The sequence below is a fragment of the Notamacropus eugenii genome, chromosome 1 (genome assembly GCF_028372415.1).
Source record: "Notamacropus eugenii isolate mMacEug1 chromosome 1, mMacEug1.pri_v2, whole genome shotgun sequence".
In the NCBI taxonomy this organism is placed as follows: Eukaryota; Metazoa; Chordata; class Mammalia; order Diprotodontia; family Macropodidae; genus Notamacropus; species Notamacropus eugenii.
Window position 1 is genome coordinate 388,639,068 of NC_092872.1, and position 26,356 is coordinate 388,665,423.

The 26,356-nt window shown below is 38.5% G+C and overlaps 1 protein-coding gene across 1 annotated transcript; it reads right to left on the bottom strand.

Moving 5' to 3' along the window:
* Nucleotides 1-7,446: 7,446 nt before the first annotated feature.
* On the bottom strand, nt 7,447-24,412 carry IL12B (interleukin 12B). Its single transcript, XM_072630872.1, has 8 exons — nt 21,202-24,412; nt 18,190-18,277; nt 16,176-16,454; nt 15,049-15,166; nt 13,079-13,296; nt 12,033-12,190; nt 10,492-10,609; nt 7,447-9,429 (listed from the first exon to the last, which is right to left on the bottom strand). The coding sequence occupies exons 2-8, from the start codon at nt 18,275-18,277 to the stop codon at nt 9,425-9,427; spliced, it is 984 nt and encodes a 327-aa protein (XP_072486973.1). The 5' UTR covers nt 21,202-24,412; the 3' UTR covers nt 7,447-9,424.
* Nucleotides 24,413-26,356: the final 1,944 nt, after the last annotated feature.

The following is a 26,356-nucleotide window of genomic DNA, read 5'->3' on the forward strand; positions in this document are numbered from 1 at the left end:
AAACTTATTCTGCATCTATTGAGATAGTAATATGATTTCTGTTGGTTTTGATATTGATATGGTCAATTATGATGATAGTCTCCCCAATACTGAACCAGTCTTGCAGTCCTAGTATAAATTCCACCTGGGAATAATGTACTATACTTGTAATAAATCACTGTAATCTCTTTGCTAATATTTTATTTAACATTTTTGCATCACAACTCATTAGGGAAATTGGTCTATAATTTTCTTCCTCTGTTTTGGCCCTTCTTGGTTTAGGTATCAGCACCATATTTATGTCATAAAAGGAATTTTGTAGGACTTCTTCACCTATTTTTCCAAATAGTTTATATAGATAATTGTTCTTTAAATGTTTGGTAGAAATCACTTGTAAAATCCATCTTGCCCTGGAGATATTTTCTTAGGGAGTTCATTAATGGCTTGTTCATTTTCTTTTTCAAAAGTGGGGTTAAGTGTTTCATTCCCTCTTGTATTAATCTGGATAATTTATATTCTTTTAAATATTCATCCACTTCACTTAGATTGCCAGATTTGTTGGCATAAAGCTGGGCAAAATAGCTCTTAATTACTCCTTTAATTTTCCTCTTCTTTGTTGGTAAATTCACCCTTTTAATTTTTGATACTAGAAATTAACCAAAGGTTTATCTATTTTATTGTTTTTTTCATGAAAATAGTTTTTAGTTTTATTAGTTCAATAGTTTTCTTACTCTCAATTTTATTAAGGTTTCCTTTGATTTTCAGAATTTCTAATTTGAAGTTCAATTGGAGATTTTAAATTTGTTCTTCATCTCAAGTATAATATATCCTGCTCCAGCCTTTTACCTTTATTCTGTGTGTGTCTCTTTGATTCAAATGTGTTTCTTGTAAACACTGTATTGTAGGATTCTGGTTTTTAATCCACTCTACTATCTGCTTTCATTTTATGGGAGAGTTCATCCCATTAACATTACAGTTATAATTACTAGCTATGTATTTCTCTCCATCTTATTTTCCCCCATTTATACTTTTGTCTCTCCTCTCACACTATCTCTCCTCACCAGTGTTTTGCTTCTTAACACTACCTCCATCAATCTGCCCTCCTTTCTATCAGCCCCCCTCCCTTTTTCCCCTTCCCCTCCTACTTTTGCCATCCCTTCTATCAGCCCCTGCCTCCTTTTTTTTTCCCTTTTCCTTTCCTACTTTTCCCCTCCCTTTTATCATCCCTCCCCCTACTTTCTTTCCCCTTTCCTCTTCAGATTCCCAATAGAGTAAAATAGATTTCTTTATCCAAATGAGTGGGTATGTTATTCCCTCTTTGAGTCAAATCAAATGAGAGTAAGGTTCAAACAATATTCACCCCATCTACCTTCTTTCCCTCTACTGTAATAGATCTTTTGTGCCTCTTCATGTGATGTATATTTTACGCTCTTCTGCCTCACTCTCCTCCCAATACAATCCTTTTTTCACCCCTTAATTTTTTTTATCATCACATCAAAGTCTGCCTACACTCTCTGTCCAAGTATACTCCTTCTAATTCTCCTAATAGAGATACAGTTCTTCCCCCCCAATTTATTAATTTATTTGTTTGCAGTTTTCAAAAATCACTTTCATAAGTTCCAAATTTTCTCCTCCTTCCTCCCTTCTCCCTTCCCAAGACAGCATGAATTCTTATATGGGTTCTACACATGCATTCCTATTAAACACATTTTCACATTAGTCATGTTGCATAGAGATACAGTTCTTAAGAGTTACAAGTATCATCTTCCCATGTAGGGATGTAAACAGTTTAACCTTAATGAACATTTCTTTCCTGTTTACCTTTTTATGTTTCTCTTGAGTCTTGTATTTGAAGATCAAATTTTCTGATAAACTCTAGTCTTTTCATCAGGACAGTTTGAAAGTCCCCAATTTCATTGAATGCCCATCTTTTCCTCTGAAAGATTATGCTCAGATTTGCTGAGTAGTTGATTCTTGGTTGTAATCCAAACTTCTTTGCCTTCTGCAATATCACATTCCAAGCCCTCTGATGGTAGAAGATACTAAGCCCTCTGTAATCCTGATTGTGGCTTCTTGATATTTAAACTGTTTCTGGCTGCTTGTAGTATTTTCTCCTTTGCCTGATAGCTCTGGAATTTGGTAACAATATTCCTGGGAGTTTTCATTTTGGTATCTCAGGAAGTGATCTGTGGATTTTTTCAATGACCATTTTCCCCTCTGGTTCCAGGATATTGGAGTTTTTCTTGATAATTTGTTGAAAGATTCTGTTCAGGCTTCTTTTTTAATCATAGCTTTCAAGTAGTCCAATAATTCTTAAATTATATAAATATAATATGTAAATTATATATATAAAATTGTAAATAAATTCTTACATTATCTCTCCTGGGTCTATTTTCCACATCAGTTGTTTTTTCCAGTGAAGTATTTTGCAATTTCTTCTATTTTTTCATTCTTTTTATTTTGTTTGAATGTTTCTTGATGTCATTACCTCCCATTTGCCCAGTTCAATTTTGAAGTTATTGTTTTCAGTTAGCTTTTGTATCTCTTTTTCCATTTGGCCAATTCTACTTTTAAAGGATTTTTGTGAATTTTTTCATTTGATCAATTCTATATTTAAGGAGTTGTTTTCTTCAGTCAATTTTTGTGCTTCCTTTTCCAAGCTTTGCTTCTCCCCCTGATTCTTTTTTCATAATTTTCTTGCATAACAGTTGATCAGGGCCCCACCTTCATGGATCCTAGAGGATGGAGGACTGAAACTATGGCACGGTCAGTAACACCTGAGGAGTCTCTTCTGAAGACACAGAAGTTCAGGCTAGGTGTCTCTGATAGTAAATTCCTAGTTATTTGCTTCCCCTGGCTGCTCTAAGAATGGCTAGATGGCACAATGGATAGAGTGCTGGGCCTGGAGTCAGGAAGTCTCATCTTCCCGAGTTCAAATCTGGCTTCAGACATGTATTATCTGTGTGACCCTGGCTAAGATACTTAATCCTGTTTGCTTCTGTTTCCTCATCTAGAAAGTGAGTTGGAGAAGGAAATTGGGAAACTTCTCCAGTATCTTTCCAAGAAAACCCCTACTGGGGTCATGAAGAGTGGAGAATAACTCAACAACAGCAAAGAGGGCTGGTCTGAACTCACTCACCGTGTCAACTTGGTGGCCTTCTTGTTAGGGCATAGAGGGAGAGCAGAGTTGCAGGAGGGCTTCAGACTGTCCACAGGCATGCAACAGGGGCCTCTCTTAATTCCAAGTGAGTGTGACCTCATGTTTATTCTTTCTGCCCCCTTCAATTAAACTTCTGGTGTTTCTAATATTTACTTTATAACTGTGCCTTTGAATTCTGGGCAGTTTGATTTGGTATTTTTTTCTGTCTCTAAGTGAGAGTTCTTTCCACCTTCATGACCCTGAGCAGGTCACTTCACTTCTGTCTGCCTCAGTTTCCTCATCTGTGAAATAGGTATAATAATAGCACTTAACTCTCAGTTGTGAGGATACATTGGATAACATTTGTTAAGTATATTGCAAACCTTAAAGCACTATAAAAATGCTGGTTATTATTACCAATGTCATTACTATAGGATTGTAGATTTAGGGTGGAAGAGACCTCAGAGGCCATATAGTCCCACCCTTCCCCTCACTGTCCCCCATTTTACAGATAAGGAAACCTAGTGAGGCCCATGGAGGGTAAGTGACTTACTTGTTATGGGAGTTTTTGATTTCCTTTTATTATTTGGGACTCAGAACCAATCCTCCTGCAAATTTTGATTAACTAAAAATCTGTCTTAATATTAACCATATCTTGCTAAAGCTTGTCCCATGGGATGTGAAATTATACTTAGAGCCTTAAATATTATTCCTTAGTTAAGAAGTCAGAGGAGGGATTTAAAGTGTTCTTGACTCCTTGGAGATAAATAATTTTTTTTCAGTCATCCTATTTGAGAATCCTCTAAATGTTGTTTAGTCTGAAACCCGACTTAGTTTATCCATAGAGTTTGTTTGGTGAAGTTTGTCTCCTTAGGGAATATATAAAATTATGACTCTGTGTAACTAAGTAGTTTCAACTTTTATGACGTTGATGGGAATATGGGATTGCAGATATACTTTCTTTTTAACTATTATGACTAAGAGAAATTAATATTATACTATTATATTAACAACAAATTGTTAATTTGGAATCTACTCTTTTCTTCCCATTTTTGTCAAGGCTCAACTCCTGAAAAGGTCAGCCAGCCTCTGAAGGGCATTGCTGGCTGATGAGGTTCTCCTAGCTCTCAAGGCTCCTGCTCGTTGAGTGGGATCTCAATTAACTGGGAGATCCATTTCTGTTTACAGTATAAATGGAATCCATTCTGAATCAGCCTTTGGCTGAGGGAAGAACCCCTTGTTCCTGATCCCCTCCATTAGAGTTCATGAGCAACCCAGCTCATGAAGGAGAAAACTAGCTAGAAAGGACCAGCTGGAGATGGCTTGCCCTGCCTGGATGCCTTGAGGCTGCTGATCAAGCCATGTTCTCAGCAGGAGGAGCTGAAGACTTTTAGCCTATCTCCTCATTAAATGTTCACTAATCAGGATTGATTTTCACTTGTCAAAGGAGTTCCCTTTCAGAACCGATTTAGGGCATTTCAGAGTCTCCCTTGACATCTTTGGTTACTGAGAGAAACCACTGACCATTAATTTATTGATTGCTGGTTAGCCCAATTAATAAACTGATTAATAATTACCCAGAAACTCTATCTCTTGAGGTTTTCATTTGTCACATGGCCCAAGAGGAATGTACAAGATTGCAATATGCAAAAGGATTATTTCTTTTGTCATATTTCTTGTCAGATTACATTCATAATGTAATTTGTATGATGTAATTTTGCCTACAGGAGCACTTGTAAGAGTCCTAATGGGGTTCAGGTTTTCTTTGAAGCCTGAATCTATGCTTGAGCGTTATAATAAAACCTAATTTTTTACCTCTGTAATTTCTGGATTGTGGTAAATGAATATATTTGGCAGTAGTTAATCATCTATATGAACTTGGAGAGGAAATATTTCTCCCATAATAAATTTGGCAACCAAGTATTAACATTAGAGATGAGAAGTATCCAGAGCAGAAGAATCTTTCCATCCCATGGTAATCAAACTGGGATATTCACCTTGGTTCTTGAGTTTGGGGGAGACTTACTAAATATTGTCTATTGGGGAATGAGTAGGTCAACTGCCTAACCCCTCCAGTGGAGAAGGAGGTAGGTCTGGCAAGATAGTATAAAAAATTTTATATATTGAACCAATTCATAATTTCTTCACTAGCCACAAGGCAAAGAAGGAAGCACTTCCCTTTCTTCCTTCTATGCAAATCCTATGGAAATGAGAACCAGGAGCTCACAAAGAAAGCTTTGCCTCTGGCATTACCATCACCCCTCTGGAGATGGCCCAGAAATCATTCTTCATCTCTATGGGGAGAGTTCTGGGCAGGCCTCTCCATGACCCTGAAATCACAATGTGTAGGCCAGAGCCATCTTTCCTTCCTTATGAGTCTGGCTCTGATTATAAACCCAGTCACAGGAGCTTTCTGATTTGCCCAGAAAGACAGGAGATAAATGGTTAGCATTCCTTATCTAAGGGGATGAGAGAGATTAATGGTAGCTGGGTAGCTTCACAACCTATTACAATAGACATAAACCATCCTGAAGATGTTGCTAGCAAGCAGCTGCACCTAGGAATACAGATGAGGCAAAACTCCTCCTAACACCAAGCCACTGCTGAAGGTAAATGCAAATTAGAAGCAGAGAGAAGGACTGGGAGCATAATCAGGTTATTCAGTATGCATTCTGGGTTTTCCCTGCTTTCACACTGAATGTTTATTTTATTTTAGCATTTATGAGGGTGAGAGAGGGAATTAATTTCTCTCCTAAAATATAACACTCTAGAGAAAGACATGTCCAAATATATTTTGCTCACAAATCCTGCCCTAGTAGAAGGACCATGCTTAAATGGAATAGAAAGAGATGATCAGATCTTTTTTATAGGCAGGATAGCTTAGTAAATAGGTGCTGAAATTATTACAGCCAGGAAGGTGAGAAAAAATGGGCTTGTCATGTGAAAGGTGAAAGCCCTCTATCAGAAGGAAGAAAGGCAGTGTGGTTCAGTGGAAAGAGCACTGGGTCTGGCATCAGAGGACTTGGCTTCAAATTCCAGCTCTTCCATTTTGGGAAAATCACTTAATCTCTCTGGGCCTCAGTTTCCCTATCTGTAAAATAAGGCTGTTATACTAGATAACCTCAAAGGTCCTTTCCATCTGTAAAGTCATGATTTTATGAATTAATTTCATGTTGGGGTATGGGAGAGAGTAGTAAGGTGATGGTTCTTAGACTGTTGGTCCAGTTCTTGACAAAATGTTGAAGGAGATAAAATTTGCCTTTAGTAATTACTCTTTCCTTTGTTATCCTCCTCAAACTCCTCTTTACCTAAGAGGAATAGATTTCACCTTTGCCCAGTGACAGTTACTCAGGCATAAGGTTTTGAAACTGTATGTATCCTTTGTCTCAGCAATATCACTACTGGGCCTCTATCCCAAAGAAATCAAAGAAAGAGGACATGTACCCATAGGTACGAAAATATTTATATTAGCCCTTTTTGTGGTAGCAAAAAACTGGAAACTAACAGGGTACCAATTAGGGATCAATTAAACAAATTATGGTATAGAACATAATGGAACATCATTGTGCCATAGGAAATTTACAAAAGAGAAATCTGGGAAGACTTTTATTAACTGATTCAGAGTCAAGTGAGCACCACTTCAGAATAAATTATACCACAGCAATGCTAAAAACTAACAACTTAGAAAGTTGCAAGAACCCTGATTAATGTTATAACCAACCCTGATTCCAGGATATCACTGAAGAAGCATACCACTTGACAGAGAGCTAATAGATTCAGCAGCTGAATGAGAAAAAATTTTTGCTTATAGTAAAAGAGAATCTCTTTTGCTTAACTGTGCATTTGTTGTAAGAGCTTTTTTCTGTTTCTCTTTTTCTTTCTTTCATGATGGAGGGGTGGTAGGAAGAAAAAATAAATTTTTGTTAATGAAAATTTATTTTTTTTTAAAAAAGAGATATTCTTCATTAAAAAGAGCACCTGTGATCCTATGAGGATAGGTTTTTATTATTTTATAAAGGAAAAAAATAGCGTTTTCCAAAGTGGAAAGTGAACAAGGAGGGCCATCTGAACCACAAAAATAAAGCATAACAAATCCACAGCCTTGCTAAGAATTCCTTTTACTCCTACCAGTTTAGAGGACAGCTTGTGAGCTCAGGAGATAGCTCACGAAGCTAGATTAGAAAGAATAAAGGTAACTTTTTAAAACTGCAAACAAATGTTTCTTGAAAGGGAAGTTCCTGAACTCTCCCTCACATTCTCTCCCTCACCCTTTGGTGCTTGACTGTAGCCTAACAAATAAATTCTCAGCCCAGAAGATTTTGCAAAGGATATTTTTTATTAGTTCAGGCTTATCACATATATAAAAATAAATAAATAAATTTAATTATGTTATTTTAAAAAGCATATTCCATACACTTAAAAGTAACACATTGAAAGGTATAAGGTCCATATCTAAATATCAGATACATTGATGACGTTGGACTGTTCTTTGAAGAACAAAAGTTTTTCTCACAGGTATATCTGTGCATTTTCACATGTAAAATAAAGTCTGGTATCCCAGCAAACAGCTTCACATGGGAGTATAGATGTCTGGTTCTCAATTCGTTTTTTATTTTCTCTATTTTAGTTCAGCATCATCTTCTTTCTATATTTTTATACATATTGAATAATTCTGGCTTATGTTCTTCTACGGTACAGAATCTCCTTTGAATTTTTCCAAAGGTGAGCTTAAGAATAATGTAAACATATTTATTTTCTTTCTTTTTGACCCACCTGGGAAGCTCATCCTCATTTCCTTGTTTCAGCCGAATGGATCATTCTTGGCTTAGTCAATTTAATGTCTAGTAATCAGTGCCTTGGTCTTGATGTTATTAGCAAGACAACATCAACAATCACAGAATCTCTCCTCCCATCTGATTCAAAACATCCTTTATAGACAATGTAAGGACATTTTTCTGAGACCTTTGCAATTTTATATCCTACCCATGTCTAGTTCTTTACTACTGGGTGGGAATTAGAAATTTATAGGAAGTTAGAAGCTTAATTTCTACTCTGGTAGCAACACTTGCAAATAAAGTTCATCTGGCCACTAAAAGGTTGTTCTTGAACTCAGGTCATATTGAGAAAGCATGTATGAGATATCAGGAAATAGATCTGAGTACAGAAAAGAGATCCCTTTCTCCAGGGTCTCATTAAATATGTTGTCTTTGTATCTAGTTACTAATATTAAAATCTTTCCATCTCTCACAGATGTATTACTCCATTTGCCCTTTTCTTGTGGCAAAGTCCAGAACATTATGTTCTTACTAATTATCATAAAACTGATGCATTTTAAAAAGTTTAAGTACAAACAAAATCTGACATAACACTCCAATTCACATTTTGCATAAAGGGACATATTCTCAATGAATGTCACATATAGATATGAAAAATACACAAAATACTTGGGTACTCTACAAATGTTAAATACACCCTTCAGTTCTTTGGTAAGGTTTCATCAGTGTAGACAATTCCTTGACTGATGCAGATTGCAATTCTTCTAAGACTTAATTACAGATATTCTTGTGTTGCTGATCACCTTGAGTGTCCTGCACTCTGGTGATAATATTCTTTGAAATTAGGAAAACTTGTCCTTGCATGCACAAATATTCACAAATTCAATGTTAAATAAGAGCAATAAGTTAATAAATATGAAAATTATGTTAAATACAAAGGTTAGCACCAAACAGACTATTAAATATATCAAGGGCCACCCATGCAATCACTAGCTACCACTGGGGAGGCTGAGGCAGGCAGCTCTGGGGAGCTTGGTAAATCTGAGTTTCAAGAAGGTTAGAGGATTGGCTGTTAGCACTAAGCCTGGCACCAAACCCGTCCGAGCTGGGGTGCAGCAGTGTTAATAGACTGACAAAGAGAGGGCAAACCAGGCCAGGTCAGTAATAGAGAAGCTCAAAGCTTCTGACTCCATCAGTAGTAGCAGGATCAGGCCCATGAATGGCTACTCCCTTTCCAGCCATGGAGGAGATGGGGAGATCCAATCTCAAATAAATAAATGAATGAAAAAATAAATAAATAAAAGATATCAAGCTAAATTAATACTGATAGATTTTTTTTTTCTTAGCTCAAATTAACTAGTTGTTTGGCTCATTGGGCATCTGAGAACCGAAATATTAAAAAATCATAATCCATAAAAAATGAAAGTAAAAGAAAGCTGGTAGACGACATTCACATTTCATTTCACTTGATCTTTTTTTTTTTCATGTTTGCTTCATCTCTTCTCTTCATCCAGTGTAGTATGATGAAAGTTTAACCTATGAGAGAAGGCCAGAAATGTAGATTGTACTGCCAACTGTAGTATCACATTACTCCTATTTTCAAACAGAACTTCCCGGAGCTCTAGAACCTCAAACAATTCTTATTTAGGAACCCCATATCAGATTTTCCTTATGTGTCCTGGAATTTGTGCTTGAGGGCTGAGATTATGATACCCAGATACTCTGGTTTGGCAAATCAGGGTCATCACACTGGAGTCCTGTACTTTGAGAGGTCCTTGCAAAGCTTTTTGGGCCAACCAGGAGAAATTGATAGGCTCAGGAGAAGGTGGCACCATGAGTTTATGTTAAAAATTAGAAATGAACAATTAACTGTGAATGCTCTTAAACATAGATCTATGCCTAGGCTTAGTAATTCTGAGCTGATAGCTTATCATGCCAATTGAGTGTCCACCCCAAGTCTAGTGCCAATCTAAGTGAGTTCCTGTGAGCAGAGGACTGCCAGACTGCTGAAGAAAGGGCTAATCAGTCTAGGATGTAAATGGAGCCAGTCAAAACTCCCAGGTGGATGGGACTGGCCTGCGAGTAGCTCCTATACTTCTATACTTCTAGCCACCCAGTCTTCAGAACAAAACAAAAACTCAATTAAATTGAATTTAAAAAATAAAGTTAATAAACTCAAAGGAGGGCTGTGGGGAATGCTCCTCTCTTCCCTTCCACTTATCATTTGGGTTGGGTATTGTCTTTTTGTCTTCTTTCTTCCCTTTTCCTACCCTTTCTCTTGTCTTCACTTATATCCAAACTCTGGGTAACCCAGAGTGATTTTTCCCAGCATCTAGGATGCTACATAGTGATAGCTAAACACAGAGAGAGTCTAGCATGGAGTTTGTACTTCTCTTTTCATATCCTTCACCTTTTTTCACGTCTCTTTCCTCCAACCTTATTCCTTTATCTTTTGTTTATCCTTTTGTTAATCCTCTCCCCTTTCCTCTCCCACCATTCTCTATGACTGTAACTTTCCTGCTTCACTCTCTCTCTTTGCATTTTTCTGTTGTTTTTGCGGTGTAGAAGTGTACAGAACATATTACTACTACTACTCACAGGACACAGATGCCCATGCGCTCCAGAATGAATTGTAGTAGCGATCCCTGGCCTGCACCAGAATCTTCTTCCCCTTGTGACATTCAACTTGAGCAGAGGTTTCTGTAGTGAGGCTATTCTGAATCAAAAAAAGGAGAAAGCAGCCTGTTAACATTCTGTGATGGGCCACTCAGGATTGAACAAGGGTAGGAAAGGAAGCGTTATTCCTCCAAGCTTGTTCTTCAAGCTGTCACTCATCTTTTATTGTAAACTATAACTACAAATATATTCTAATGTCAAGTGGGCATGCTAGACAGCCAACCAGTGGGAGATGTGGCCAACTGTGGGGAGATGATGCCACCTGCTGGTGTTATGTAATAATGCTGCCTTTTTTGGTTATATATTATGGAAACCATCACTGTGTGACCTGGACTAATTTCCGTTCTCTGTAACTCTTGGGGATCAATCTGTCTGCGTTACTGAGCCTGAAGGTCAGATTATGTTCCCTAAACCAGACTGATGGTTGTAACAGAGACAGCACACATAAATGTGTCCATCTTTCCATTTTTACTTTGGATTTTCAGAGATTCTTTGTTTAAAAGGACTGTATACTTGTCACGACTTTAAATATCTTTTGGGAAAAGCCTATTATTACATAACCATCACCACTCAAATTTTTACTGAAAAAGGTAAATAAATTCATAAGTTTGTATTAAATGGCTAACTATGTGCCAAGCTCTGTGCTAGACAATGCCTTCTTCTATCCAAGCTAGGATAGAAGCTAGGGCTAATAGAAGGGTCTCCATATTATATCTGAGCTATAGCACAGATTGGCCAAATCAGAGGAAAAAGATACTCACTACAGACAATATCACATTGGAGTTTAAATTTCCTCTGCTACGTCAATCCTAAATGTAGCCTTTAATTATGACCCAAATGCCTACTGAAGTGACAATGCAATATGGTGATAAGACTGCTGCATTTGGAGTGGAAAGACCTGAATTCAAACTTGAGCTCTGCCACTTACTACTTGTGTGGCCATGGGGAAGTGAGGCCCTCAGTCATCTCATCTGTAAAATGAGTGGGGTGCAGTAAATGACCCCAAAGATTCCTTTTAGTTCTAACAGTCTGGTTTTATAGTGTAAGCATTCTGAAAGTTCCCCCTGGTGGGAAAGCGATGTAATCGTTCAAAGATCTGGAAAATAATTTCTTTGCCTTTGGAATGAAAATTCATTTAACTTCAGTTGGCTCAGTAATAGTTTCCTCTCATTTTTTTTAAACCAGTTATTCAATATCACTTGTTGATCAGATCATGTGTTTTTAAGCACCTACTATGTGCCAAGCACTGTGCTAAGTGCTGGTTGGTCACAGCTACTTGCCATGTTGACAGTGTTGTTGAGGTATTCACAGAAGACAGATGGATATGTGAGAGATTCAATTAAGACTTTTCCTTATACCCTAAGCGCAGTCAATACCAATTTGCTAAATTTTCATCTTTGTGCCATAGAATGACGTTATACAAACAACAACCATACTGCACAATGAAGAGCAAATCAACTTACCTTTTCTTTCTTGCCCCTGCCAGTAACTTGAATACTGAAATTCAGGGGGAAATAGGAATGTGGTGTACTCCAGGTCTCAGGATACTCCCAGCTTAATTCCACAATCCTAGAATTCTTTAAGGGTTTGACTCGAAGGTTCCTGGGTGGGTCTGGTTTGACTATGGAAGAGAAAAGAGATAGTATTAATTTTCCTGAGGCAAATCTGGATTTTCGGAAGCTTTCTTGATACATCAAAAACTCAGGGAATAAACATGCAGCAGTAGGATTCAGGTGTTTGGGATAGGTCATGCTCCTCTTCTGATACAACATTTTTAGTGGCTCCCTATTGCTAGGTAAGTAAACTGTGAACTCCTCTTCTTACTGTTCAAGGCCCTTGGCCATCTAGCACCATGCTAACTTTCTAGCTTTATCTCATGTTATACTTTTGGTTTGCCCTTCTCTGTTATTTCTAGCACATAGTAACCAGTGAGCAATATGCTTTAGCTGATAATCCCCTAAACATGCCCTGTGATTTTTCTACCTCTGTACCTTTGCTTACTCTGTCCCCTACACTTGGAATGTTCTCCCTTTTCACTTGTTGAAATCCTAGAGTCTTATTTAGAGTTGGAAAGGACTTTAAAGGCTATTAAATCCAACTCCATTATTCTACAAATGAGGAAACAAGGGTTACGTGATTTACTCAGGGTCATACAGTTGGTAATCATCACCATCATCATCATCAACATTTATATAGCTCCTACTATGTGCCAGGCATGTGCACCTTACAAACATATCTCACTTGATTCTTTCAACAACCCTCTAAGTTAGTTGAGGCAGGATTCTTACCTATGTCTTCTTGAACCCAAGTGCAGTATTCTAACAATTACCCCATAAATCACAGATCTAGACCTATTACCCATTTCCACCCACCAACCTCTGCCTTGAAAAAAATCATACAGGGCAGTCAAAAAGGCAATAAAATAAGATATTTCTCTTCACTTCTCAAAGGTTCTTGGGTTCAGTTATCCCTGAAACTAGTAGTATACAAAAATCAATTGAAAACGTACTGATATCTCTTACGAAGAAACTGCTGGTGTATTTTTCATATTTGTGCTTCTGAATAGCATCCAGGACAACCTCGATTGGCTGGCTTTCCTCAGCAGATGGGCAGGCGCTGACCTCTTGGCAGTCTGCTGTGTATTTTCGGTATTCCTTGTTGTCTACTTTGACTTTTTCTTCAGAGAGCACTGCGGGTCCACAGGTTATCCCTCGGGGATCTGAAGAGCTAAAATCAGACAAAGATTTACTTCCTTTCTTTTGGATTAGGTTAGGTGGTCATTAATTGATATGAGGTCAATTTATTCCTCCTAAGTAAGTCTGAGCACATTTGACTACTGCTAGTAGAAAAGGAAACAGAAATAGTCTTTCCAGTGCTTTCCCCGTCCCTGATCTTTCTAGATTTTTGTTGCTGTCTCACCTTAGAACTTCCTTCTGTGGCCTCCTCATCTTGTAACTCATATCCTCCCAAGCAGCTTTCTTACCCTGAAACATACTCCTCCATACCAGCCCCTTTCTCCCATTAATGAATTCCTTCTGGGGCCTGGATTAGTATTCTTCTCCTGATTTTCTATACTTTAACAACTTGTCCCCAGGAGCTACCTTCACCCCCACCCTCTCCCTCCTTGCTGTTCAGTTTGTCTTTTGTGTTTGTCTTTCTTTTTAGACTATAAGCTCTTTGAGGGCAGGCATGTTTCTATCTGCCTATATTCCCAGCATTTAGCAAAGTTCCTGGCACACAGTAAGCACCTAATAAATTTTTGTTGCCTTGCCTTGTTGCTCTGCATCAAGGAATCATAACTTAGCAGATAAGTCTTAAGAATTCCCTAAGGGTCAGAGGGCTTAGGTAACTAACTTGTTCTTGGTTACTCAGCTTGTAATTGTTAAACGAGGGACTTGAACCAGGGAAACAGATCTCTGACTCTAAGACCAGCATATTATTCCTTAAGCCAACTGCCTTTCTCTGGGAAAGGATGGCAGGGGGAAAATGATAACTGGTTACAAATTAGAGGAAACTCTGGTAAGTCCAGGGAAAATTTCTGGTGGACTTTAGAGTTTTGGAAGCCTTCAGTATGACTAGCTTGAGCAGTGATGTAGGACTCCTAGATTCTATTTCTGGCCTAATCACTGACTCAAGCTGCAACTTTGTGCAAGTCAGCCTTAATTTCCATTTCTTCTTTGTCACTCTTCATGGCACTGCCGGTCTTACTGAATTGAGTATGTCTCAAGAGACCAGTTGTGAGTTTTTTTATGGGGCTCGTGTCTACTTAAGGACAGAGACAGAGCCTAGATTTGGAGTTAGAGGATCGAGGTTCAAAGTCTGACTCTCTCACTTATCTGGTATTTGTCCTGAAGAGTTATTTGGGTCCAGTGTCCTTATCTATATAGTACGAACAGATTGGACTAGAAAGCAATTAGATTAGATCGTGAGTTTCTGGAGAGCGGGAACTATTTTTGCCTTTCTTTGGGTCTCCAGTATTTAGGACAGTGCCTGGCGCAAAGTAGGCTCTTAATAAATGCTTGTTAACTTGACTTGAATGTCCCTTCTGGTTGTAAATCTAAGCTCTAATGATTCAGGGTAGCTGAATTATAGATAGTAATATCTTCTTTGAGTAGACAAATACCTGGTTTAAGTCTTCAAACTCCTTTCCTGATGCAAAAGCAAAATGGTGAAGGTTTTAGAAAACTTGTTTTCTGAGTTTTATTTATTTTTCTTTAGTAGATCATTGGATTTAGAGCTGGAAAGGGACCTTGAAGATTAGCTAGTCTAATGCTCTCACTTCACAGTTGAGGGAATTGAGTCCCAGAGAGATGAAATTCTTGTGTAAGGTCCCATACACAGTAAGGGATCTGTCATTTGAACTTGGGTTCTGTCACCAAACCCAACACTGCAGATAAGTCATTTATATTTCCTTTCTATTTCTTAACAGAGTGACCCTAGAAAGATACTGGAGTAATAAAAACCAACAGTCTTACTTACCCTTTGCTGCTTCTAAGAGAGAATTTTAAGTCAGGACTGCTTTCTGTAAGCCAGGAACAGGTGAAAGTTCCAGAATAATTCTTGGCCTCACACTTCAGATAGGTCTTGGTTTTGGGTTCTGGATTTAAAGAGGATAAAAATTTTAAAGCTTAAGGGTTTTTTTTGGGGAAAGACTTTGATTTTGAAGGTTATAAGTTAGCAATACACATATATCAAATGATCCTAGTTCCTTTCCTGGGGAAAAATGATGCCACTTCCATGTACTTTGTTGAATCAATTTTGGAAACATTTCATAGTTAAATGCAACTGCCAGCCATTCTGTGGGATGTCACACACACACACACACACACACACACACACACACAATTAAAAAAAAGTTTTTTCTTTCAAAGTTAACATATTTCAGTGATCCTTGTTTTCCTCCAGCCTGAGAAACTTCTTGTACCAAAGCAACCTTCTCTAAATTAGTAGATCAATCAATCAGTCAACATTTAATAAATGCCTACCATATGCCAGGGCCTGGGCTGCTAAACCTGTAAGGTACAAACTGAAAAAATAAACAGATCTCATTGGGCTTATATTCTAATGGGGGTAGGGAGAAAGAGACATTGTAATATACACATATATAGGCAGACAAAAAACACATACAGAACAGACATAAGATAACCTTTCAAGAGGAAGGCCCAAACATCTGAGGCAACTAGAAAAGTCCTGATGGAAGTTTAGATAGTTCCTTGAGGGAAATGAAAGTTAGATGATTTGCACAGGGCTACGCAGCTAGTAAATATCACAGACAGGATTTGAACCCGATTTGTCTATAAGCCCATTCTTTCTATGGATTTATACTAACAAGTTATACATTATTAATATTTGATACCTTAGATTATTCATTTTTGTTAGTGTTTTAAGACCTTTTTGAAGTATATAAACTACATCTGATCATCTCAATAACAAGATTAGATGAAAGTAGCCCAAAGAACACCCTCATCGGAGAATTTATAGCTTTTAGGTGGTTTCAGTGAAGAATCTGATGTCATTTCACTCCAAGCCACAATTTCTTGCCCTTTTAAAATTTTTTACTGAGGCTAAAAGTGGAATTTACATTGTACTTGAGAGAAAAGAATTACCTTTCTGGTCTTTCACAATGTCAGTGGACCAAATCCCATCTTCCATTACTCGGATTAACAATAACTTGCGACTTAGCACCTCTTCTCCTTTCTGACAAATGTAGGTGCCAGCATCTGTAAACTCCCTCACTTGGACAGTCAACGTCTTGCCTGTTCCTAAGATCTGGCCATTCTTGTTTGAGGTCCAGGTAATAGTGTTTTCCTTTTCAGATGAATCACAGGTCAGGACCACTGTTTCAGCTGGAGCATCAGGATGCCATTCTACTTCCACGACATAAACTGAAAAATCATAGGAAACAGAGAGATCTGGCAGAGTTGTTCGTTTTGTAGGAATGGAGCCTATTTGTTTGTCTGGAGGTTATAGTCTCATGACAGTCAAAAGATTTTCTATGCATCCACTTGAAATATTTCCTACTTGTTCAATCATTCGATAGTATAGCGAATGACTGGTTTGTATCATTTCTCGTAAAACTCGGTTCATATACTTGGAGATGAAGCCAAGTACTCTCCACAATGCCTCTTGTAGCCACGCCATTCTTTTCATTCACACTATAGCTATTCTACTTCTGTGCCTGATTACCTCTCACCTGAACTGTTACAAGAGGGCTACTAAGTGATTTTCAACACCCAGGTTCCAATATATCCTTCATATCTAACTGTCCACCTGACTAGCACAATAATTCTTCCAGTCAGCCAGGACCAAGTCATCTTTGACTTTTCCCATCCTCTTTTCCTTCTTTCACATATTCAATTATTTGGTATTCTACCTCCACAATATTTCATATCTTTCCCTTCCTTTTAACTCATATCACCATTATTCTAGTTAAAGACACTTTGAGGATGGACCTAAGAAGATCTAAGTGCAGGAGAATTCATGTTCCCTGAAAGTAGAGAAGGTTTTGTTTTTGTCTTTGCATTCACTTGGTCATTCACTTATTCAACAAACATCTGTTAAGTTCCTAAGGGCAAGACATTGTGTTATGTTTTGGGATACAAAGGAAAAAACAACCAAAACCTCCTCAGAAGCTTGCCACAATACGCAGTGAGCACTTAATAAACGTTCATTGTTGAACTGAATTTCACCCTCACTACCACCGTCTCATCCCAGTGTTTATCTGGTCTGGGATAATTTTGCTTCAGCCAAATTTTCTTGGTAGAAAATTTCATAACCAAAAGAAGAGCGTTTGCCAGATTTATTATCAGGCTATGACTTACAATGATAGTAGAATTTTGGGCAGGAAACATAGTAGGTCAGAGACCTGGAATGTTCTAGCCCCATTACCACATGATTCTTTAAAAAAATAATATTGATAATTTTCAGTAACACAAGCAAAATTTCCAGACTAAATATTGTCTAGGCCCACCACTTACTAACTTGTATGACTGATGATCATGGCATTAAAATATGGGCATCATCAAGAGGGGAAAGAAGACAGATGTCTTCTCACTCTAGAGATGCTGCTAACCCTGAAGTCCCCTTCTTTGATGGTGAGTTCTTGCCTGGAACTTTTATATAAGGAAGAGCTGAAAATCCATGCTCAATTCTAACCTGTCTCCACTCCGCACTTTTACACTTAGTCTGCACAGAAATATCTGCCCCATACCCTCTCAGCTTCTTAGCTCCTTGTTATATGTCACTTTCCTCATAAGAATGTAAGCTCTCTGAGGCTAGAGACTGTCTTTTCTTGAACTAGTATTCTCAGTGCTTAGCTGCTTACATCTCTCTCTCCATAAATACATTTATATATATTTAACATGCAAATATAAATCTATATCTGCATATATATTTATACATCATTCAACATTACCTTTGAAGGGTAATGTTTTAATACATGAAAGAGGAAGTGACTTTGTGATGGAGCACAAACTGGGACTTTATTGTATGACTGTCCTTTCTACCTTGGGCAGTAGAAACACCCACACAGGAGGCAGACTACTTAACAGAAGTAGGAATACTTAAGGCACATCCTTCATAAATATCCATGTATTCAACAGAAAAGAAGAGGATAGCTACCATTTTTTTCCAGTTCCCATAAGGCCATGAGAGGAGTTGCCAACAAAAGCAAAGAAAATAAGGAGATGACCAATTGCTGATGACACATCTGTGGGAGAGAAAGAGACAAAGATTGGGCTCTTAAGTCATCTTTGGGGACCAGATCACACTTCCTTGATCATTCCCCCACCCTCCCTGTACTGACATCAAAGTAGTGCTGATGTTCAAATAGGTTATTATGATGTTGCTTACGATATATGTTTATGTTCTAACTGTATTATAACATCCTCTCATAAGGAGTTTGAACAAAATGAACGTGTCCAGTGCTTAGCACAGAGTAGGTCCTTTATAAATGCTTGTTGACTGTATTTAGAGAAAGGAAGATCATAGAATTGAAGTTTCCCATAACTTGGTGAAGGTAGCAGTGACAGGAGTAATTTATATGGTGCTTCACTTAGAATGTAAGGCAGGTATTGCAAATGTTATTATCTTTGTCTTATAGATGAGAAAACTGAGGTACTGAGAGGCTTGGTGACTTTCTTTTAGTAAAATAGTAGGTAGTTGAGGCAAAATTTGAACCCATGACTCTAATTCAGTACAACTTCCACATGTTACACTGCCCCTGCGTAATTATACAGGCATTCCTAAAATCCTCAGGGCAAATTCACATAAACCATGGTTAATGGGCACTAAATTTAAAAAAGCAACATAATATATCCCAAATCATTTGGTAAAAATTTCTCTGAATGGAGAAATGTATTTGTAGAGTGAAAGGGGATATTAGCATTCCAATTTTCTCATTTTAGAAATGAAGAAATTGAAGGCCAGTTTGATGAAATGATTTGCACAAGGTCACACAGTGAGACAGGGCTAGACAACAGTTTTTCTGAGAAAATATCTTGGAATTTTTAATGAGCTGAAAACTCAGCATGGATCAATAGAGTGGTATGATAAACAATATTCAGTCAGTCAATAAGCATTTATTAATCACCTCCTATGTGGTAGGCACTGTGTTAAGTACTAAAGGAAAAGGACAGTCCTTGCTCTTTGGAGGAAACAACATGCAAACAAATACAAACAAGCTATATTCAAGATAAACAGGAAATAATTAAGAGAAGGAAGACTATAGTCAAGACAACTTGGGTTCAAATCCTGCCTAGGAGATTTACTAGCTGTGTAACCCTATGCAAATCATTTAACATATATTCTACATCAGAGATTACAATAGTGCTGATAATAGGAAATTCAGGATTTAAGTTAATTAAAAATAAAAATGGGAAATTCAGGATTTAAATTAATTAAAATGTTAGAATTGAGATGGGTTGGGAAAAGCTTCCTGTAGAAGATGGAATTTTAATTGGGACTTCAAGGAAGCCAGGGAAGGCAGTAGCCAGACATAAGGAGGTAAAGTTTTCCAGCAGTGGGGGTCCTATGGAGTATTGCATTCAGTTCTTCTGATAGGAAGAAAGTGGAAGGGAAGGCAACCAAGAGAGGGAGGGACCTCAGGTTTATGCCAGAAGGGAAGGAATTATAAGAACTAGAGATTTTTAGACTAGAAAAGATTGGGGGGAGAGGGTAACATAATAGCTGCCTCTAAGTATTAGAACGGTTGTCATGTAGAAAAGGAATTAGTTTTGTTTGGTCTCAAAGGACAGAACTGCAAAGAGAGAAATTTAGGCTTCCCAACAAAATGATAGGAGGGGTATCCCTCTTCTTGGTGGTCTTTAAGTAAAGCTTAGATACTACTTGCCAGGTCTGACAGAGAGGATTCTTGTTCAGGGCTACATTGGGCGACATTGCCACTGAGATTCCTTCCAATTCTGAGATTCTGTTCTGTGATAAATAGGAGAGGTTGCCCCATGGTGTTCCAACCTCAAATACACTATCTCTTCCTTCACTTTTCTAGCTATTATTCGTTACTTTGGCTCAACAATGTTAATAATAAGAAACAAAAATAACAATCAAATTGTATTGGTAAGTCAGCTATTCTATTTATGAAGTGCTTTGCAAACTTCATTAGTGTGCTTTCTTTCTAAGGAAGGATTGAAGAAAAGGAACGAATAGGTCAAATTCTAATTTAAAAATATTCTTTTAAAGGACCTCCTAAATTCTTAGTAGTAGTAGTAGTAGTAGTAGTAGTAGTAGTAGTAGTAGTGTTGGTGGTGGTACTAGTGGTGGTCGCACTAGTAGTAGTAGTAGTAATTTTTCAAGCACCTGGTTTGAAATAAGTGAGCCAATATCTGGGATTTGATAATCTTTTTGTTCTGTATCATGTTTATGATGGTGGTGTAAATAATTTTCCACGAAAACAAGTATAATGTGACAAATGTAAGACATTTTAGATAAATATATAGCTTTTTCCTTTTAGATTTCCATAAATTTAAACAGCTTTTAAAAAACCATTTGATATCATTTAAAAATTTCCTTAGGCCCAAAGTAAAGTGGGCCATATCACTAAAGACCAGATCTGATTGCTCTCACAGTCCAGATAGCCAGAAATTCTGGATCAATGGGTTCCTGGTAGATTCAAGAAAAATAAAGGCTTTAAAAGGTTATCAAAAGACTTCTTTATCATCAATAAGCTGATTAAAATAGGTTGAAAGACTTTGAGTGGTGATGGGGTGTCATATAGTTCTTGCATTAGAGTTGACAATAGGAGAAGCCTCAGGATTTAAATCAATTAAAATGGTAGAAAAAAAGATCACAGTGAGGGGAATATATGCTATAAAGCAGATCTCTCTTAGTCTTAGCTTGAGTTAAGAGAATGTAGAAAATGAGATTTAGAAGATATGGAAGATGAAAATTAGCACCTAAAACAGACAAACCAAGTTCTATTCAAGTTGTCCTAAGTAAAGTAAAAATGATTTCAATAAACTCTCTTTCTTTATCCTTGAATATAATAAACCTTCTACAGAACAGTGTAAAATATACATACATATAGACATATAACCCCTCTCCATATATATGTAATATATATCATAACCACAACAACAATTCAAAAATACATATTGATTTTAGCTCAGAGGTACTCACCTTGCTGGCTCTGTTGGTTCTGAAGGTGCTGGAGCTTCAGTTGCAGCTATAACTACAGTACTGGTCCCCATTTATATATGTATATTTATCCCAGCAACTTTCTATGAAACTAAGCTTCCAAATTGCAACATAGAAAAAAAATACTCAAGAACCATGGGGATTTCAAGTAGTTCCTTTTTCGTTTGTATCGATAGTGCAAACAGAAAGCAGACTTCTGAGTCTCAGGTAAGCTACCAAGAGGAAACTGCTCTCTACCCTTTCGGTGGGGAAAAGGAAGATATGACTTTGGTGATTAATACTATCTGTATTAATAATATTTATGTTGTTGGTCTCAGAGGCAGAGCTAGAGAATTCTGAGGAGTCAGGCACAGACCACATGGAAAAGACCAGAGATAGAAACAAATCTTTAAATCATGTTACATGGTAATGGAAGAGAAACTATTCTCTTTGCACTTTAGTTTCCTGAGCTGGAAAATGAAGGGTTTGACTAGGTTAGGAGCTGTTAATCTAGGGTCCACAGATGCTCAAGGGGTCCATGGATAGATTTCAGGAGATCTGTGGACTTCAATGGGAAGAAATTTAACATTTCCTTCAACTATGAATGTAGGCATTAAAAATTATTGAGAAGGAGTGCATAGCCTTCACCAGATTGCCAAGAGGATCCACAGCACCCAAAAAGGTTAAGGATCTTGGGCTAGAATAATCTCTAAAGTCTCTTTAGCTCTGAGTCTGTGAGTTTAACTATTTGACAGCATATTCCTATATGGTATTCTATGGGAGGAGAGAGGGAATGAATTTGAGGTAGTAGTATGACAGTCCCTTTTCCGTAGGACTACACATTCTAGATTCCCACTCTCCTCTAGTCATACAATTTCCAGTTGCCACCAGTGAAACTCACAATCAAACTTTGAGTTCGCTTGGTATCTTCCTGAGCTCTCTCTATTCCCATGTAGAATTATACCACTCAGATATTTACATCTATCATAACTTGACCATTGTAACTCAGAAAATCTTAAATCACTCTGGTAATCAGCATTGACTCCCATGGACTTCAGCCTTTCTGGACAGCTACAAGGGGTCACCTAGAACCCAACATAAGATGGACACCAAGGAGGGCCTGCTTACTTTATACTCTGCCCAGTATTTAGCACCTGCATGGCATACACTCAACAACTCTTTTACATTTTGGTCTCCTCTTTAACCCCATTCTTCTTTACCTAATAACTGGTCTATGATCACAAACACACTTAGGGGCTAGATCTCTCTCTCTCTCTCTCTCTCTCTCTCTCTCTCTCTCTCTCTCTCTCTCTCTCATTATAGATATTAAATTGCCACTCTTAATATTTTAAAAGCTGAATGAAAGGAATGATAAATGATTGTGGCTACCTGTAGGAAACTGTCTTCACATAGCTCTTTGCCTCCTGGTTTTCTTGGCTTACTTACAAAAAGCACTTTAAAAAATTTTCTATACTTCAAACCCATCCTATCATAGATTAGATGCTCTCTGAGGCTGTTAAAAAAGCTGAAATTCATTGATTCTGTGGTCTCCTTTTATGGCTCGATACATACATACATGTGTATATAAGCATGCAGATGGACAGATGGACCATTTACATGGTGCTTTAAGGATTTGAAAGTGCTTTGTCTACATTATACCACCAAAACCAACATGGTGATGTGGGATGGAAACTTGCCCTGGAAGTCAGAAGACCTGCCTCTTTCCCATATTGGCTGTGTAACCATGAGTATTTCACTTAAACTCTCAATGTCCTAGGCAAGGGGTGTCACCCATATAGGCTCAAGGACTCCCACAACATTCCTGAATCTGGTTTGAATCAGATTAAAATGTAATTGGGAAATATTTAACACAAGAAATAAAAATATAATAATGTAATATTACATAAAATATTCAGGTGTGTTAATATATCATATTACACTTTACAATTAAGTCAGTCTGTGGCCTGCTGGATCCTTCAAATAGTGCCCCCACTTCCCCTTTTCTATTTGAATTTGACCACTGCTCTAGTTAACTCTATAAAACTGTAAGTTGCAGAGAAGGTACCAAACTTCACTGGCAGAGGGAGTTTCTTTACCAGGGAGTTCTCTATACTGGTGAAACCATAGGTCCAGTCCCTAACTCATTCCCTATCTCACAGAATACAGATACAATCAGTCTTTCAGACAGCTAGGATTACACATAAATGCAGTTATACACATGTACATATATAAACATAGACAAACGGTCACACATAGTTATAGACAGATCCAGACAAAAGAGAATACACATGGGCTCTGCCACGATCCCACAGTGCTTTGATCCACAGCTATGCCTGCACCCCTACAAAGAGAACAACTCTCTCAGTTCCTTATAAACAACAGATACGTAGAACACTAGATCTAGACATACACCTAGCTACACAGATTTAGTGCTGGAAGCGAGTTCACAGATCATCTAGTCCAACTCCTACATTTTACAAATAAGGAGGGGGAAGTTGAGCGAGGTTTATGCAGTTTTCCCAAAGTCACACAGGTGGTAAACAGCAGAGTCTAGATTCACACCCAGATCTGTTGACTCTTAAATTCTGATCTGAATGACAGAAATGACCAAGTTTTTACATGCATATACACATGAGGAGGGGAGCAAAAACAAACTCTCTCCCCTCCTCGCCCTCCTTTAGGCCTCCCTCATTAGAGAGCTGCCTAGGGAACTTGAACTCTGACTCAATCCCCGATTCTGGGTTTGTGGCCCAGAGTAGCCCCACTCTTCCTTCCTCTTCCCCTTCCCCGGGGGCCAAACTTTGAGCCCTCAGACCCAGTCTTCTCGGCGGGTTGGGAGCTGGAAGTTCCGGTGGCCAGGGCTGGGGGCCCGGGGAGAGGAGCTGTCCTGTTCAGAGTTTCCAGCGTTCTTTCCTCCCTTCCGATCTTGAGGTGCAGGAATGGGAAACAGAGAATTGGGAGCTTCCCAGCCTCTCCAATTCCACTTCCTCTCTCCTCGTCAGCTGGTCAGGGGAAGAAGGGGAAGTTCCAACGATCTCTCTCTGTCTTATTCTCTCTTTCAGCCTGCGTAGGGGCATGATCAGACGCAGAGACACGGCGCTGATTGTTGCCAGGAGGGTATCCGCGTGCCCCTCGGTCTCCAAGTATTCGCCACATTCCCCAAAGTTCTGAGTGAAAGCTGTCTGTAACTTATCTACCTGCATCTACCTGACTGTTCCACCTGGCCCCTCCCAGGCTGGGGGTGGAGGATGCACTCACCACCCTTACGTTTAACTCCTGGCTCTCCGAAGTCCACTGCAGATCCTTCAGTGGGATTTGGGCCTGATTTGGAAAAATGTGGAGAACATGATTGAGCCTAGAGTTATAGATTGTGGCAGTATGAAAAGCCTCAAACTCACGACGTGAGAGGATTGGCTGAAGAGACGGGATGGGTAGTCCAGAGAAGAGAGGAAAGCCTGGGGAATGTGATAGCTGGGTAACACAGGTAGCTGGGGCAAGAATAGGGGTTTATTTAGTCCTGAAATCAAGCCTTAATAGCAAGAATGGGGTACCCTTCCAAACTACTTCAAAAGAGATAAAAATTTTAGCATTAGTGCAGGTGATTAAAGCCCTAATAGAAGTGACCTGTTCTGATCTGATTTGAATTCTTATTTATATATTGCCAATTTTACTTGTCAGAGAATGACATATAGAAATTGCATGAGGGATGACAGACAAAGTGGCTGTTAGAACATGAATGGATCCAGTTTTTAGGCACTTCTGAAAACATTTTTTGGAGTAGAAATAGTGAAGAGACGGGATGACAGAATCTCAAAGTCTGAAAGGAGCTTGGAGGCCAGTTAGTCCACCCCATAACTGAACAAGAATCCTTTCTTTAATACATTCAACCAATGGTCATCTAACACTTTACTGGAAGACCTGTCAGGAGAGAAACTTCTTTCCAAGGCATCTCATCCCACTTTGGGATCATTTCAATTTTGGGGAAGTTTTTATACCAAGTCTACATCTGCTTCTTTGCAGTTTCCACACACATTGCTCAGAGTTTTGTCCACTGGGGTCAAATGTTGTTATTGAGTTGCATCTGACTTTTTGGGGTTTTCTTTGTGGAGTGGTTTGCTGTTTCCTTCTCCAGTTCATTTTATAGATGATGAAACACAGGTCAACAAGGTTAAGTGACTTGGCTATGGTCATCAAGCTAGCAAGTGTCTGAGGCCAGATTTTAACTTGGGGGAGAAGGAATCTTCCTGACTCCTGGCCCAACACTCTATCCACTGTGCCAACTAGCTGCCCCTGGAGTCACACAGAACAAATCCAATCTCTCTCCCACAGAACAATCCTTCAGATACTTGAACTCAGCTCTCACATTCCCCAGTCTTTCCTATCTTCTCTGTACTACCCATCCCCAGTCTCTTCTCATATGTCATGAGTTCAAACTCATGTCACTTTTCATACTGCCACAATCTGCAACTCTGAAATTCCTTTCTCTAATTTGAATTTTCTGTCCTGCTATATCTCTTTCTGTGTTTAATTCTTCCTAAACCCATTCTATATCCTCACTGCAATGTCTAGACACTCCATTCCTTTGTGCTTTTCCAGACTAGCATTCCTGCTCTCTCATTTTCTTCCCTTCAGAGTTCTGACCCATTCGTTAATCAGTCAGCTCAACCTTCACTATGCCAGACCCTCAAATACCTTGTTCTACAGTCTTTTCTCTGCCCACCCCCTTCCAAGCTGCAAACCTGGATTCCTTCTATCTGCTTGATCTGCTCCTACTCTAGTGCTTCCAGCAGAGTGTGAAAGTAATGGATTTCACACAGCTGTGCTCTTGGGGTTCACTACAAATACCTGCTATCTAATCTCAACTTGGTCCTCAATGCTGAATGCTAATCCCCCTACCCCATTTTGTTGTCTTTCAGTAGTTTCAGCCCTGTCCAACTCTTTGTGACACCATTTGGGGTTTTCTTGGCAAAGATACTGGAGTGGTTTGCCCTTTTCCTTCTGCAACTCATTTTACAGATGAGGAAACTGAGATGACTTGCCCAGGGTCACACAACTAGTAAGTATCTAAGGCCAGATTTGAATTCAGGAAGATGAATCTTCCTAACTCCAGGCCTGGCACTCTATCCACTGTGCCACCTAGCTGCCCTTCCAGTCCTTT